Source organism: Psammomys obesus, unplaced genomic scaffold, assembly GCF_907164565.1.
Source record: "Psammomys obesus unplaced genomic scaffold, mPsaObe1.curated_primary_1811, whole genome shotgun sequence".
Classification (NCBI taxonomy): domain Eukaryota; kingdom Metazoa; phylum Chordata; class Mammalia; order Rodentia; family Muridae; genus Psammomys; species Psammomys obesus.
Genome location: NW_026592890.1, coordinates 17,191,363 through 17,207,650, shown reverse-complemented (window position 1 = coordinate 17,207,650; position 16,288 = coordinate 17,191,363). Strand labels below are relative to the sequence as shown.

The 16,288-nt window shown below is 36.0% G+C and overlaps 1 protein-coding gene across 1 annotated transcript in view; it reads right to left on the bottom strand.

Moving 5' to 3' along the window:
* The window catches only part of Grik2 (glutamate ionotropic receptor kainate type subunit 2), a 510,250-nt gene that overhangs the window by 265,412 nt on the left and 228,550 nt on the right, over positions 1 to 16,288 (bottom strand). The window contains exons 3-4 of the mRNA XM_055615949.1: positions 3,616 to 3,783; positions 1,109 to 1,366 (exon numbers count right to left, since the gene is read on the bottom strand). Coding sequence (XP_055471924.1) covers positions 1,109 to 1,366; positions 3,616 to 3,783 — 426 coding nt within the window. The remainder of the gene's footprint in view (positions 1 to 1,108; positions 1,367 to 3,615; positions 3,784 to 16,288) is intronic.

Below are 16,288 nucleotides of genomic sequence, written 5' to 3'. Positions count from 1 at the left end.
CAAAACTCTTTGTTCTCTTAGCAGAGTCTCTATCTGTTCGTTGGCACTGATCATTTTATTATAAAAGGGATAAATTTCTCCATGATGTTTTGTCCATTGCAAGCATACAAAGTGAGTGGGAACAAAGCACGTTCCTGCCATGTTTGGGAAGAATTTAAATTCAAATGAATTTCAATCCCAGTGTAAATTTGAAGGCATGGTGAAAAGGCCTGAAATAAAATGTTTTGCATTCAAATTTAGAGCAATATTTAGAATACTGAAAAATACCATTACATGAAATCAATTATCATGATAAGCATAACAGTTACTTCACCAAAGTATCTGTCAGCAGAAAACTATACATTTAATTTTACAATTTACTTTCTTATGTTTCTGAGACTTGTTTGAAATAAATAATCTTAGGTAAAAATCAACCACCATTAGCAATCTTTAAAACAGAGAAAGCCACTGTACGAATTATATTTATTAAATTATTCTAAAGAGGTGGCATGAATATTACTTCATTAAATTCCATTTCTAATTTTATTTTTAAGTTTCTAATGGTGTCTATACAAACACACTTTCTCAAATCTTGAATATTTCAATGCTATCATTTGTTCAACATTTTCTAATAAAAAAGTATATATTTTAGTATACTACTTAAACATTTGGATTTTATGATTTGCTATATACATTTTATGTTTTATTTGCATAAAACAAAATCTGTAGCCAAATTGCAAATTTTTTGATGTTGACTGACCATCACAAGACTCTGTTGTAGACAACCACTCTTATTCTGCCCGAAGTTATTGAAAGATATACTAACATGATATTCATATTATCTCTAGCTTTTAATGTTAGGGATCAAACGCCAGAGGCTTATTTTATAAATACAGAGAAATGTTTGTGATTTGGCTGTTATATATATATATTGGATATGTGAAACTAGTGCTGATATTTGGCTCCAAAACTCTTTCAGTCCTTTCACATAGAGGTAATAATAATAAATTAACCACAACAACAAAATTAAACCAGTAAAAGCAAACAACCCAAGAAAGAACAGAAAGAACTCGGATTGCGCTGCAGAACATAACGCGTTGGAATCAGCCTCAGGGGCAGCTGCTCTTACCCGTGCTGTCATCGTACACAACCGTGACGGTTTTCCACTTGAAAAACTGCACCAAATCCAAGATGGCACGACTGAGCGAAGAGAAGTCTGGGTAGAGACTGACATAGAAGGAATCCTTGTTGTCTGACACCTGGTGCTTCCAGCGGGTCTGTATGTGAGGAACCCCCAGAGCATTACAGATGGACTGCACCGCATTTGCTGACGAACTGTGCGAAGGCCCGAAGATAGCAGCCACCCCAAGAGACAGCTGATCACAAGCTGAAGAGGAAAAGAAGTCTGTTAATAAGGAGAAGAGAGGAGAACATGAATTGCTACTAACTCCCCCAAAATGTTTTCCTGGAAAATATGCTTCTTCTTTAATATAAAGCTGTATTTCATTAATTATACACACATATATATGATAATAATTACATTATTTCTTCATTCCCTTTCTGCCTTCCCTAACATTCCCCTCCTATTGCCTGCTTTCAAATTCATGGCCTCTTTTTCTTTAGTTGTTGGTGTGTGTGTGTGTGTGTGTGTGTGTGTGTGTGTGTGTGTGTTCCCAAATACATAAATAACCTGATTATTCTGTAAAACGTTCCTCGTATGCATGTTTTCTGGGCTGACCATTTGATATGGGATAACCAATTTGTGTGCTCTTCTCTCGAGAAAACTGTTTCTCCCACTTTCAGTTTTTCTTAATTGACTGTAGTTGGATCACTGTTTGGGGTTTAGGTCTCATGAACTTATGACTAAATATTTTCAGTTTATTACAAGAAAGTGGATTCAGCAAATTCAGCTTATATGAAATACATAAGAAAATTTATCTTTAAAAATTCCAAAATTAAACATCTCATTTCTTGTCATTTTCTTGCCACATAAAAATGACTAAGAATCTTTTTAAATGTCTCAGTTGATTACCAACTTAAAGTTAATTGTTACTTTCGTGACCATTGTGTGTATTTGTAGAGACATTATAAAACTCAAAATCTACTTTGGATCTCTTTTCCTTCACATATTTACGTCCTAAGCAATATAAGCTCAATAAACAAGATAAAAATGATAGTATGCACCCTTTTGACATGTGGCAAACTTATGTTACTTGAGTTTTCCTCTTTTCAGCTAGATTACAAGTTGGTTTTGACTCGATGTTTAATCTGAATTGTTTTTATAGTATTTCATAAACCAGGTGACTTTATTATGTAAGAACTGTGCTAGGGTAAACCCAATAGTACTCTGTTTTCAGGAAAATTCTAGTCTACATTTTTACAATGAGCCTTTGAAGTCACCATTAAGAAATCTATTAATATTTTATCTATATTTTATTCACTCCATCTGCTTCAGTCTGAATACTTTCATTAGCAGCAGTTTCTTCTTTAATGGAAATAATCATGAGCTATACTACTAATCAAATGTATTTGTCTTGCAATTACTGACTTAGTTTGCATTTGTTGTGACAAACAGAACATTTTACAGTCAACTCTAACCTTTTCCTTCCAGTCTTCTAAACCTTTTTCACCATGACACAGATATGAAATGTGGAAACTAATTTGTATTCGCAGAGATATGAATTCAAAGGGCAGGCATAATATGGCTTTGAAAAACACAGGTTAGCATCTAGGGAAAAGAAAGTGACTTTCATCTTAAGCAACAGTGTAACATATCAACTGCCATTAATATTAATAAGCTTGGAAGAAAACCTCATCAGATTATAATTACGAATAATTATGTATGTTTCCATCAATGTTAGGTAGCTAGTAAAACAATGTTAGCATCACAGAAAGGCAAATATTGTTTTGAAGCATATGGTGAAACTAAATTTTGTGTTAGTCCACTCTTAAGTGATCTATGGTATGGAAGGCATTAATGTCTGCTACCTAAAGGATCACTGTGCCAAAGATAGGATCTGTCCTCCTATAATATCATCTATGGATATATGAAAAGATCATTGACATCACACTATTTAAACAGACTCACTATTGATACTGCTGTTTGTGTAATATATCCCTGGGTAATGGTTCTTTTTCAGAGATGTTTTTAATGTTTCTATTTAATGTGTACTAGTGTTTTATATGTGCATTATGTCTGCGCCACATGCATGCAGAAGCCTGAGAATCCAGACTGGGAGTCAGATTCTCCTGGAACTAGAGTTTCAGATTGTTGTTCATTGCCATGTGAGTGCTGAGAATCTAATATGGCTGTAAGTACAGCCAAGTCTTTTATCATTTATTAGTTAATAGTTAATATTCTAAAACATTAATAACAATGAAAGTAGATTAGTAGGGAAAGACAATTTGTCTACCTCAAGTTTAATTTCATATATAATTGGATTTTTTAAAAATAAAAGCTAATAAAAATTTATAAAATCAACATTTTTTCTAATAAAATGTATGAAGATATTAAATACAAATATTTTCATATATATGTACTTAATAATTTAATAACTACATAAAGGAATCAAGAACACTCTTAAGTGCAGCTTGAAATCTGAGTTTTAGAATCCACAGTAAGTAGCTATTAATTACCTTTCTTAGATGCTTCAAAACTATCATAGAGATTGATCTTCTGGGTGTCATAAGTTAAAGTGGTATTGGGCAGCAAAGTCCTGTTCCTGTTGATTGTGTTCACAGCAAATCTAAATGCAAGTTCTTCAGCTCCCATTGGACCAGACTCCACATATTCAAATATACCACCTGAAAGAATGAAATAATAATTATAGAGGTGTTAAAATACAGATAAATGTCTGAATGTTTTCAGATGTGTGTGAGAGAGAGAGAAAAAGAGAGAAAGAAAAAGAGAGGATTTGTATTTACTTTTCTATGAAATTTTAGATAGTACATTTAAAAAAAAAGCTTTGGAATTTTTGTGTAATAATTTCACATTGTAAAGGTTCTTTTTCCTTCACATTTTATGATTTACTTATTTTAAGGCAAATTAGAAAAACTGAAAATTATCTCCTCAATTGTTATTCACTAACACAGAATTGACAATATTGAATAGGCCAAATGTACTGCTCACTGTTAGAAAGATTGTTATAAATTTGTCTTCATTAAGTAAGACATCACAGTTCTTTAGCCCAAATGTTTATATTTACAATGACTTTCCTGGCAACGTAGCCATAATGGCATTTACATCTTGTGGTAGTCAACAAATATCTAATTGGAATAAGGCCTGATCAATAGGAGAAAATTCATAGTAGATAGTGGACACCTAGCTAACTACCTGTGGCTGGAGAGGTCATAGACACTAGAGGAAAACCTACCAGTTTTTATTTTTCTAAACAAATATATTTTCAACTGTATAATAGAGTTACGCTTCTATACAAAGGTAACTGTAACTTTCACTCCTCAGAAAATAAGCTTCTTTTTGTTTCAGACAGAGGCTACTACGGAGCTCCATGGGTGGTCAAAATGCGGACTGTGAGATGCAAGATCCCAGTTGGTACATCTACAGCACAACCTCCATACCCAACTCAGGGGACACTGCAGCAGCAGGGTAGAGAATTGGAAGCAGTGGGTGGAAGACCAGGATGTTGGCTGCTACATAGTGTCTACTAGACTTGACAGGGACACACGACCTCGCATCAACAGTGGCGCATCAACAAGACCTGCATAATGACATGCCAGTTGACATGTCAGTGAGGGAGATTTCTTTTCTTTTCTTTTTCCATTTTCCTCTTTATTATTACTACTATAGTTGCTGTTGTTATTACTATTATTTTACGATTTATTCACTTTGTATCCCAGTTGTAATCCCTTCCCTCGTCTCCTCCCCATCCCACCTATCCTTCCTTTTCCCCTCCTCCCAACTCTCACCCCTAGTCCACTGATAAGGGAAGACCTCCTCCCCTACTATCGGACCCTATCCTATCAGGTCTCATCAGGACTGCCTGGATCCCCTTTCTTTAAGGTCTGGCTAAGTTGCCCCACCAGGCAAAAGTGATCAAGGAGCAGGTAACCAAGTTCAAGTCAGAGATGGTCCCAACTTCTTATTAGGGAACCCACATGGAGACTGAACTGCCTATGGGCTACATCGCAGCAGTGATTCTAGGTCCTCTCCATGAATGGTCCTTGATTGATGCATGAGTCTCGGCATGCCCTGGGTGGGTCCATTTTTTTGTCTTTGTTGTTTTCATTGCGGATCTCCTGTCCCCTTTGGGTCTTTACATCTCCCCCTTCTTCCATAAGACTTCCTGTGCTCCGCCCAGAGTTTGACTGCATCTGCTTTGATCCTCTGCTGGATGGAGTCTTTTAGAGGATATCTGTGGTAGGCTCTTGTCCTGCTCCCTCTCTCCTACCACTTCCAGTATATATGCCGTTTGCCCTTCTGAATCAAAGTTAATCATCTTCCCTCGGGCCCTCCTTGTTATTTACCTTCTTTAGGTCTGTAGACTTTAATATGTTTATCCTATTATTATCTGACTAATATTTGCTTATAAATGAGTATACACCATGTGTATTCTGCTTCTGGATTACCTCACTAAGGATGCTCTTTTATAGTCCCATCCATTAGCCTGCTAATTCATGATTTCATTGTTTTTAATAGCTGAGTCGTATTCCACTGTGTTAATGTACCACAATTTCTGTATCCATTTTTTGGTTTAGGGACATCTGGTTTAGCCAGATTCTGGCTATTCACAAAAGCTGCTATGAACATAGTTGAGCAAATGTCCCTGATGTACGGTAGGATGAACAGATGGACTCTGCAGCTGTAGCGGAATGTCAAAAGAATAGAGATGATGTAGAGGGATGGTCTGGCCTGGCTGTTCTTCATTCAACAGTCTTGTTTAGATGTTTGAAAACAGAGCCGAATGAGTAAACTAGGAAGATCTACTAACACATATAATCAAAGCTACTTGTAACAAAGGATAAAACATAGACACAAAAACATACTTTTAGTTCTGGTCATGGCAAGAATGAAGACCAAAATCTAGAACTGGAGGAAGACACAGTGATGGGACTGAAACCTTGCTTCTTCTCAACCTCTAGAAGCAAGGCATTCTCTCCAGTGTGCTCCAAGTCTCACTCCCTACATGAGTAAAGCTCTTGAGCTATAAAAGTGTGTTACTGATTTGCAACTGTGAAAACAGATCCATTGTTAACTAACTAAGGGAGGGAAAAAAAAGCTCTATATTTTGTGAATAGCCTTATCTATTTTCTAAAAAATACCTTTAAGAATAATGTTCTAAGTTAAGTCTGGTAGCACACACCATTAATCTCAGTACAGAGGAGGCAGAAGCAGATAGGTTGTTTGTTGTTTGTGTGTTTGTGTGTTGCTGTGAATTTGAGGCTAGCATGATCTATAATGAGAGTTTTAGGTGAGTCAGGGTTATACATGGAGACCATGCCAGTAACAAAAACAATAGTCAACAATAATGAGACCCTTCCAATAGTAGTAAAATAATAATAATAAATAATATAGAGAGAAATCTTCTGAGTTGACAACTCAATTTTGGGGTTCTTACTATAGAGGAAATCCATTTGGGAATTTAAGATTCTTTGTCCTGTATTTCTTGGCTATAGGTTTTCCTTCTCTTCCCTGTTTAAATATGTGTCTTTCTTCTTCTTTAATTCCTTTCTTATGATCCTTTTTTAGTTTCTGTTTTTGTTTTTAAATAAAGTTTTTAGGCATTTGATAACCAAACAGGAGCCACAACAATCATTAACATGTGAATATTTACAGAAAAGGTAAACATGTGGATTAATTTCAATTATTTTTAACTAGAAAATAACTGTCATCATGTCTTAGGGAGTCTACAATATAAACTTTAACATACACAAAGTCACCATCCTGCAGAAAATATAAAGTATAAATAAAATTAAAATTTTTAATGTTCCAGCAGCATTAGAAGAAAGATAGAGTAATTAAGTTCATTCATAATGATAGCATATGATGAAGAACTAATGAAGAAAAACTGCTTTGTCTGCAAAGGAAGACAAAAAGAACTCAGAGGACAAAGAAACATATGTTTAAAGAGGAAGCCAGTGTGGTCAGTGGTCTAAGAAAGATTGAGAACTAAAACATGAACCTACCATATAGAAAGCTAGAAAATAATGAACTAATCAAAGAAACCTGGAAATTCAAAACTAAACAACAAAGAAAAGAAGAAGAAATAAGCATACATAGACTATAAATAAAGGAAATAAAAATAAATGTTCTATAAAATAAGCAAGAACTATAAATTTGCCTGCAAATTTCATGATTTCCTTGTTTTTAATTGCTGAGTAGCATTCCATTGTGTAAATGTACCACAATTTCTGTATCCATTCCTCAGTTGAGGGGCGTCTGGGTTGTTTCCAGGCACAGGATAGACATCGAAAGAGAAAACAGGGAACAGGACAGGAGCCTACCACAGAAGGCCTCTGATAGACTCTACCCAGCAGTGTATCAAAGATGCTGTGGCTCATAGCTAAACTTTGGGCAGAGTGCAGGGAATCTTATGAAAGAAGGGGGAGATAGAATACCTGGAGGGGACAGATGCTCCACAAGGAGAGCAACAGAACCAAGAAATATGGGTACAGGGGTCTTTTCTGAGACTGAAACTCCAACCAAGGACCATGCATGGAGATAACCTTAGAACCCTTGCTCAGATGTAGCCTATAACAACTCAGTCTTCAAGTGGGTGCCTTAGTAAAGGGAACAGGGACTGTCTCTGACATGAACTCAGTGGCTGGCTCTTTGATCACTTCCCCCTGAAGAGGGAGCAGTCTTACCAGGCCACAGAGGAGGACAATACAGCCAGTCCTGATGAGACCTTATAGGCTAGGGTCAGATGGAAGGGGAGAAGGAGCTCCTCTATCAGTGGACTTGGAGAGGAAGGAAAGAAGGTAGTATTGGGAGGGAATGAGGAAGGGTGCTACAGCTGGGATACAAAGTGAATAAACTGAAATTAATATAAAAAATTAAAATTAAAAAAAGTCTGATCATAAAGAAGACAAAAGCTACAATAACATGAAGTGAAAGAAAAACATGCAAAAACAAATTTCTAAATTAAGTGTGATATCATTGGTTTTAAGATGTCTACTCAACTCCTTTCTTCATTATAGAGCAGTTTATGTGCTTTTTTTGCCAGTGAGTTGTTTATCCGAGTTGTTCCTTTCATTTACATATTCATGTTTAATAGTTTTTAATGACCGATTTCCACTAGGTTTTGAAAATGAAATTGAGGGAATATTCTATTGTTAAGATTTAGGAATGTTAGATATACGTTGGCTTATATACTGATTTTATATATTTGCTATCAAGTTTTAGAAAGACTGGTATTTTTTTATTTAAATGATTGCTATATTTTATCAAAGAAGCTAGTAAGTTCTGGAATTACCTTAATTAATAAAATTTCTATTATGTTTTATTTTTTCTCTCATACTGGCTTGTTCATATATTTCTGTTTCTTCCTAACTTGGGTTCTATATTTCTAGAAATTTAAACATCAAGTTAGTGATCCAATTTGCTAGTGATGTTCATTCATGATAATCTCAGGAAGACAGACAAATGGACAGAGGATAGGTATATATCCTCAAATATATAATTATATAAAATGCTCACCAGTAATCAGGAAATACATATTAGAATCATAGTGCTCTACTACCTCCCATTTCTTTAAATGAATGCTAGTAAACATATAAATGATAATGCTACAGTTCCAGAAGGAAAGGATTTTAATTTCAGTGAATGTCCATGAATGAGGTGCAGTTGCTCAGTCAGTAAAATGCTCACTGTAGAAACCAGGAGAACCTCAGGTCGACCCGCAGACCCACATGGAAGAGAATCAACGTGAAAAGTTGTCCCCAGACCCCTACCTATGTCTCATGGCACAAACACACACACACACATATGTGCACACAGACACACACACATGCATGCTTATAAATACCCCACACAAATTCACAAATAATGAAATAAAATTTAAACATCACATTATATGTTCAAATGTGAAAGTGGATAGCCTTGCTGCAAGAAAAGCATAGGTTAAAGAAAGATTTATTTTAAAAAGATGATAAAAAACATATGCCATATTTGACAATATTAACACTCCAGTCAAAGACAGAAGTCTATGTATATGCATGTGTGTATATGTATATGCACATAGGAGAGAGACTTTTTTTTTAAGTTTTGCATCAATAGAAAGTGACACAGTAAAGCAAATACTCTACATGTAGACAACTGGACAATCATCTCCTTCTTAACAGCATCATATGAACAGTAAATAAAGAAAATGATCAACTTCACAATATTCAGGATACCGGAAGTTAAAATCAGGATTCAAACAATTCCCTACTCATCAGAATAGTCAGCTAAAATGATAAAGGAAAACATAAAAAAAATTGCTTTAAAAATCTTGTTTTATATTCTTCTAACACAGAACATACAGCTGTGTGAACTAGCAAATTTTCTTGTGAGATATAAAACCAGAGAAACGTAAGCATGGTCAAATAAATGTGTACCCTGTTGTTCAGAGCACTGTATAATGCATGAAAGCCTTCAGTCTTTCATGCAACACAAGGTAGATACTATAAACAAAATATTAAGTTAAAGAAGCCAGGCATGAAAGATTGGTGAGGTATATTTTTTTTATTTTTAATGTTAAAAATAAATGCCGGTGTTGGAAGGAAATCATGATAGAGAAAACACATCCTACCTGTTTTTTTGTTTTGTTTTGTTTTTTTCTGTAATGCATTGGTGTGAAGAATGGCAGGAAACTGAAGGGATAAATATTCTCTTTGGGACAAAGAAAGTGAAATAGTAGAAATAGTAAATCAAATTTTACAAATTGTTACTAAAAAATTGTCTCAGTAAATGTTCTGTTGTTGTCAAAAGAGACCATGACCATGGCAATTCTTATAAAGGAAAGCATTTAATTAGGGCTGGCTTACAGTTTCAGAGGTTGAGTCCATTATCAGCACGGAATGGCAATCACACACACTTCCTCCAGCAAGACCACACCTCTAATCCATTCAATCTGTGCTACTCATTTAGCATTAAAATATTTGAGTCTGTAGGGACCATTCTTATTAAAGCCATCACAGAAATTAAATACTAAAATATCTTTTTCTAAGCATCCACAAAACTGTGAAAGAATAATTTGTCACAAGGCTTGAAGGGACCTTTTCTCTTAACATTCATTTTAAACATTGAAAACTAATATTTATATGTGTCATATGTCTTCTTCAAAAATGTCTGTAACAATACTTATCCATTTTGCTATGAGATATTTGAACTGTATGTAACGCTTCATAAGCTACAGTTCATGAAGAGATAATTACCTGTAGAGTTCACAAATCATATTTAGTGGGGAAATTCAAAAGTGATAAATGCATAGACCTGTATGATCTTGAAGCAGTTTCTTGGTAAACTATAATTATGTTCATGTAGAACTTCTTCCAGCGCTCATCCAGTTTCAGATTTTTGGGGATTTGAGGGTAACCTGTTTTCAAAGTCTGTACTCTCTACAGGATCCAGACAGCTTTTACTGCCCATTCATGCGTACCCTTGGATTTCTCTCATAAAAAGAATTGTAATCTGATAGATTCATTCTCAGAGCCTTATTCTCAAAGTTTATTTCTATGAATTCAACATATATCTTGTAGAATCTATTTCAAAGAATAAAAATTCTTGCAGTTGTTTTCCCAAGCTTCTATAAAACATTAATAGGCCTCTACATTCTATCACAGGCTTGTTGGAGAAAGAAGGAGACGCAAAGGAAAATGACAGTTTCACTGCTCTGTTTCATAGACACAGAAGACTAAATGGTAAGAGGTCCCTGGCTTACACAGAACAAACATTGCCAGAACGTTTCCCCTAAGTCTCTGATGCACAAACATCATTGCCCAATACTGAAATGAAAGATTTATTAATCAGTTGCTGAAACCTTGCCAATGCTTTTCTTCTGTAGCTGAATATTAACTACTACAGAGAATTGTATGACTCATAAACCTATGATGAATGTGATGAAAAATAAAACCTCTAACCCCTGAGACATTCATGAGGTCCCATCTTAAAGTGGATACAATTACTACATTATAGACTTTTAAATTAATATGAGAGTCAACGTTCTGAATGACAAATCACCCATTGTCCTCCCAGAATATGTACTGATTTTCTGAGTAAATTGTTGTACTAAAATTATTTTCTAGGTACCTAGGTACAGTAGAACAGGTGTCTTCTCATTTTTCAATTTGGAAAAATAATTATTGAGAAGATAAAAGAGTTATTACCTATCTTTAATTTTTCTGCAGTGTGCCATTAAACTATATATACATATAATTATTTATTTTTGAAATTATTTAATGAAATTATATCTTTTCTTATTTCCCTTTATTTCCTCCAAACTCTCCCAAATATGACCTATCCTCTTTTTTTAATTTTTATTTTATTTTATTAATTACACTTTATTCACTTTGTATCCCCCTGTGGTTCCCTCCCTTCCTCCACCCTCTGCATGCATGCCCCTCCCCAAGTCCACTGATAGGGGAAGTCTTCTTTTCCTTCCTTCTGATCCTAGTCAATTAGGTCTCAGCAGGAGTGGCTGCATTGTCTTCTTCTGTGGCCTGGTAATGCTGCTTCCCCCTCAGGGGGAGGTAATTAAAGAGCAGGCCAATCAGTTCATGTCAGAGACAGTCCCTGTTTCCTATTACAATGGAATCCACTTGGATACTGAACTGCCATGGGCTACATCTGTGCAGGGGTCTTAGGTTATCTCCATGCATAGTCCTTGGTTAGAGTATCAGTCTCAGGAAAGACCCCTCTGCTCAGATTTTTTGATTCTGTTGCTCTCCTTGTGGAGTTTCTGTCCTCTCCAGATCTTACTGTTTCCCACTTCTTTCCTAAGATTCCCTGCACTCTGCCCAAAGGTTGCCCATAAATCTCAGCATCTGCATAGATAGTCTGCAGGGCAGAGCCTTTCAGAGGTCCTCTGTGGCAGGGTCCTGACTTGTTCCCTCTTTTCTTCTTCTTCTGATGTCCAGCCTCTTTGCTTTTCTGGATAGGGATTGAGCATTTTAGCAAGAGTCCTCCCTCTTGATTAGTTTTTTTAGGTGTACAGATTTTAGTAGGTTTATCCTATGTTATATGTTTATATGAGTGAGTATTTACTGTGTGCATCTTTCTGCTTCTGGGATAGCTCACTCAGGATGATCTTTTCCAGATCCCACCATTTACCTGCAAATTTCATGATTTCCTTGTTGTTTTTTATTGCTGAGCAATATTCCACTGTGTAGATATACCACAATTTGTGCATCCATTCCTCCACTGAGGGGCACCTGCGCTGTTTCCAGCTTCTGGCTATTACAAATAAGGCTGCTACAAACATGGTTGAGCAAATGTCCTCATTGTGTACTTGAGACTCTTTTGCGTATATGCCTAGGAGTGGTATAGCTGGATCTAGTTGTCTGAGAAAGCGCCAGATTGCTTTTCAGAGTGGTTGTAGAAGTTTACATTCCCACCAGCAGTGGAGGAGGGTTCCCCTTTCTCCACAACCTATCCAGCATGTGTTGCCTCTTGAGCTTTTGATCTTAGCCATTCTGATGGGTGTAAGGTGAAATCTTAGGGTCGTTTTGATTTGCATTTCCCTGCATGGTACTGGCATAGAAACAGACTGGTGGATCAATGGAATCGAATAGAAGACCCTGACATAAATCCACACACTTACGGACACCTGATTTTTGACAAAGATGACAAAACCATTCAATGGAAAAAAGACAGCATCTTCAACAAATGGTGCTGGTCTAACTGGGTGTCTACATGTAGAAAAATGCAAATAGATCTATACTTATCACCCTGAACAAAACTAAAGTCCAAGTGGATCAAAGACCTCAACATAAAACCAGACACACTAAACTGCTTAGAAGAAACAGTGGGGAAGAGCTTTGAACTCATTGGCACAGGAGACAACTTCCTGAACAGAACACCAACAGCACAGGCTCTAAGAACAACAATCAATAAATGGGATCTCATGAAACTGAAAAGCTTCTGTAAAGCAAAGGACACTGTCATCAGAATAAAACGACAGCCTAGAGATTAGGAAAGGATCTTCACCAACCCTATATCTGACAGAGGGCTAATATCCAGAATATATAAAGAACTAAAGAAGTTAAATAGCAAAAAATCAAGTAATCCAATTAAAAAATGGAGTACAGAGCTAAACAGAGAATTCTCAATAGAGGAATATCGAATGGCAGAGAAACACTTAAAAGAAATGCTCAACCTCATTAGCCATCAGGGAAATGCAAATCAAAACAACCCTAAGATTTCACCTTACACCTATCCTCTTTTTTAATTGATAACTTTTTATTATTTTAAGATATATCTATATACATACATAATTACACGCTCAGTCTCTATAATGTTACTCATATGCATAATTTTAGTGGTAACCATTTGTTCTATGTTAACCAATTGGTGAGCACTTCCCTGGGAAAGACTATTTCTCCTGTTCTCAGCATTGCTCAGTTGCCTGTATTTCTTTGTGTGGGACTGAGGCCTTCTGAGCTTTCTCCATTCACTTCAGCATAGCTATTGCTGCTGTCCTCATTCAGCTCATGCTTAGACAGTCACATTGGTGAGATTTTTAATAGTGTAGCTTTTAGATATTTTAGATAGTAAATGACATTAGATAATTAAATTTTCTCCTTCAGAAAAATATAGAAAGATAGAAAGATAGATAGGAAGACAGATGAAGAAAAAAAAAGAAAGATGGATGTATAGATAGATAGATAGATAGATGGATAGATAGTAGATAGATGATAGAATATACTATTCCTACAAAACCTATCACTGAAAGCATTCAGGTATAAAATATAATAAAATCAAAGTAGAAAAATGTTAACCGTAATCTAAAATATATTGTGAAGGTGTTTTATTTAATTTTCTGAAAGTTGAAATAATTTCAACATAAAAGTCTAGAGGAGAGGGATAAGTGCAAGACCTGAAATTTCTATGTTGGTTCTATTTTAAGGATTACATTGAAAGATCTCCTAAAATCTCATTTAATTTACCTGCAGGTATGTATACACTATATTTTTAAGTTGCTGTTACTGAATGTAATGATGACACACAAATAAAAAATTCCCTTGTGAGGGAATGAGGCTGGGATTGGGAGGGGATGAGAGAGGGGATAGCAGCTGGGATACAAAGTGAATAAACTGTAAATAAAAAATTTAAAAAATCCCTTATGTTGCCCTTCACTGGATATTTCATTTGCCTTCATTTGAGTTATTCAATATTTCCTGCACTAATACCAGTAATGGTAAACTTGCTGCATCTAAAGCCATCCTTCCTCACTCCTCTGAAGAACTCCAGCACAGAGATTAGTATAATCTAGTCAGAGCTGATAAACCTTCTAATCGAGATTATTCATGTTTTGATTTTGTCATAAACTGTTGCTAATAACTGTATAAAGTGAAGGCATGACCACTCCAAGGTATAACCGAAGAAAATATTTTTCTTGTAGATACAAAGGAGAGTATAACTATAGGCTTCTAGAAAATTCCAGCGCGGGGAGATCAAGTAGGAGACTAAACATGACTAGCAGAGTGAACCAAGCCATGAGAAGAGAGAGAAAGAGAAGAGGATCAAGAGAAAGGGGCAAGAAAGAGGAGACCAAGAGTGAACATGGCCTTCCTTAACTTGTTTACCTTTAAAGTCTCAACTCGAGTTACTAGTTACTACACAGCTGCAAGGACTCTGCTCCATTTCCCCTCTTTCTGTACTCAAGAGAAGTCTAAACCTTCTGTGCCCAAACCAGTGATAAAAATGAAAGGGGAGGAGGCCCTCCTCTATCAGTGGACTTGGAAAGGGGCAAGGAGGAGATGAGGGAGGGAGGGTGCGATTGAGAGGGATACAGCTGGGACACAAAGTTAATAAACTGTAACTAATATTAAAAAAAAAAAAGGAAAAAAAAAAAAACGGTGAACAAGAAAGCATTAAAAAACAAAGCCTGAGGCCATCTCTTCATGAATACTCTCAGTGAAGGCTCCCTTGTTGACATGCTTGCTAAGGCTAGGCTCCATTATGTGGTTCTTTGAAAAAGAATAGCTGCTTAAGGGACATAGATTTGAATGTTTGGTCAGCAGGAAGTTGAGGCTTATTAGAAGAGGTGTGGCCTTGTTAAAGAAAGTTTCCCACTGGAGGTGGGCTTTGAGGTTTCAGAAGCTCAAGCCAAGCTCAGTATCTGTTTGCTGCCTGTGAATCTGAATGTAAAATTCTTAGCTACTTTACAACAGCATGTCTGCCTAAGTGTTGCCTCTTCCAAGCCATAATGGACTAAGCCTTTAAAACTGTAAGCCAGCCCCAATTAAGTACTTTCATAAGAGTTGCTGTGGTCATGGTGTCTCTTCACAGCAAGAGAGTACTGACTAAGACACGTTATTCCTGCTAACAGTTTCCGACATATCTTTAGTAGCTTCACGGCAAATCTTGCAGATATTCGACTAAATCCAACTGAGCTCTTTCACATGTAGTAACATATCTGTTTTTGAAGTCATCATTTAACTCAATAAAAATCTTTCCATTGATGACTAACTTTAAGCTTATGAATTTTTCATGAGGTATATCCCCAGGTTCTTTTCTTCCCCGAGTCCCACAACTATGTCATGCCACCTATGACTCTCTTAGTAAAACAGAATCCAATGACTCTATTTTTTGACAAATAATAATGAAGTCTTTATCTGCACACACACACACACACACACACACACACACACACACATCTACAATGTTCTTATTAATACATTATGAGCTCTAGGGAAAGGGCTATCACTTGCATTCTTCAGCAGCCAACACCTTCAGCAATATATGTCTTAGTTTTTTAATCTTATTATTCTAGGTCCATTGGAACATTGTAATTCATACTCTTGCCATTTGATGTCTAAGAAGGCTAAGTCACTGCAAAACTCAAGAATGAAAGTTTTTAGCTATAAAGATTTATTGAGACCAGACAAAACATCAGACATTGTTTTAAATACTTAAATCATATTTAAGTATTTAAAGTTACTTATAAAGTTCTGTGATAAGACAACATGACCAAGGCAACTTATAGTTTATTGAGGAATACAACTTTAAAGAGAGAATCTATGATCATCCTAGCACAGAGCATGGCTACAGGAAAACAGCTCTTATTCCAATAGCCTTCTAAGTTGCCACGGAACCTCTGATGTCCTCACCTGCCACTACCAGGTGAGTAGCAGATAAAAAGGACCCACT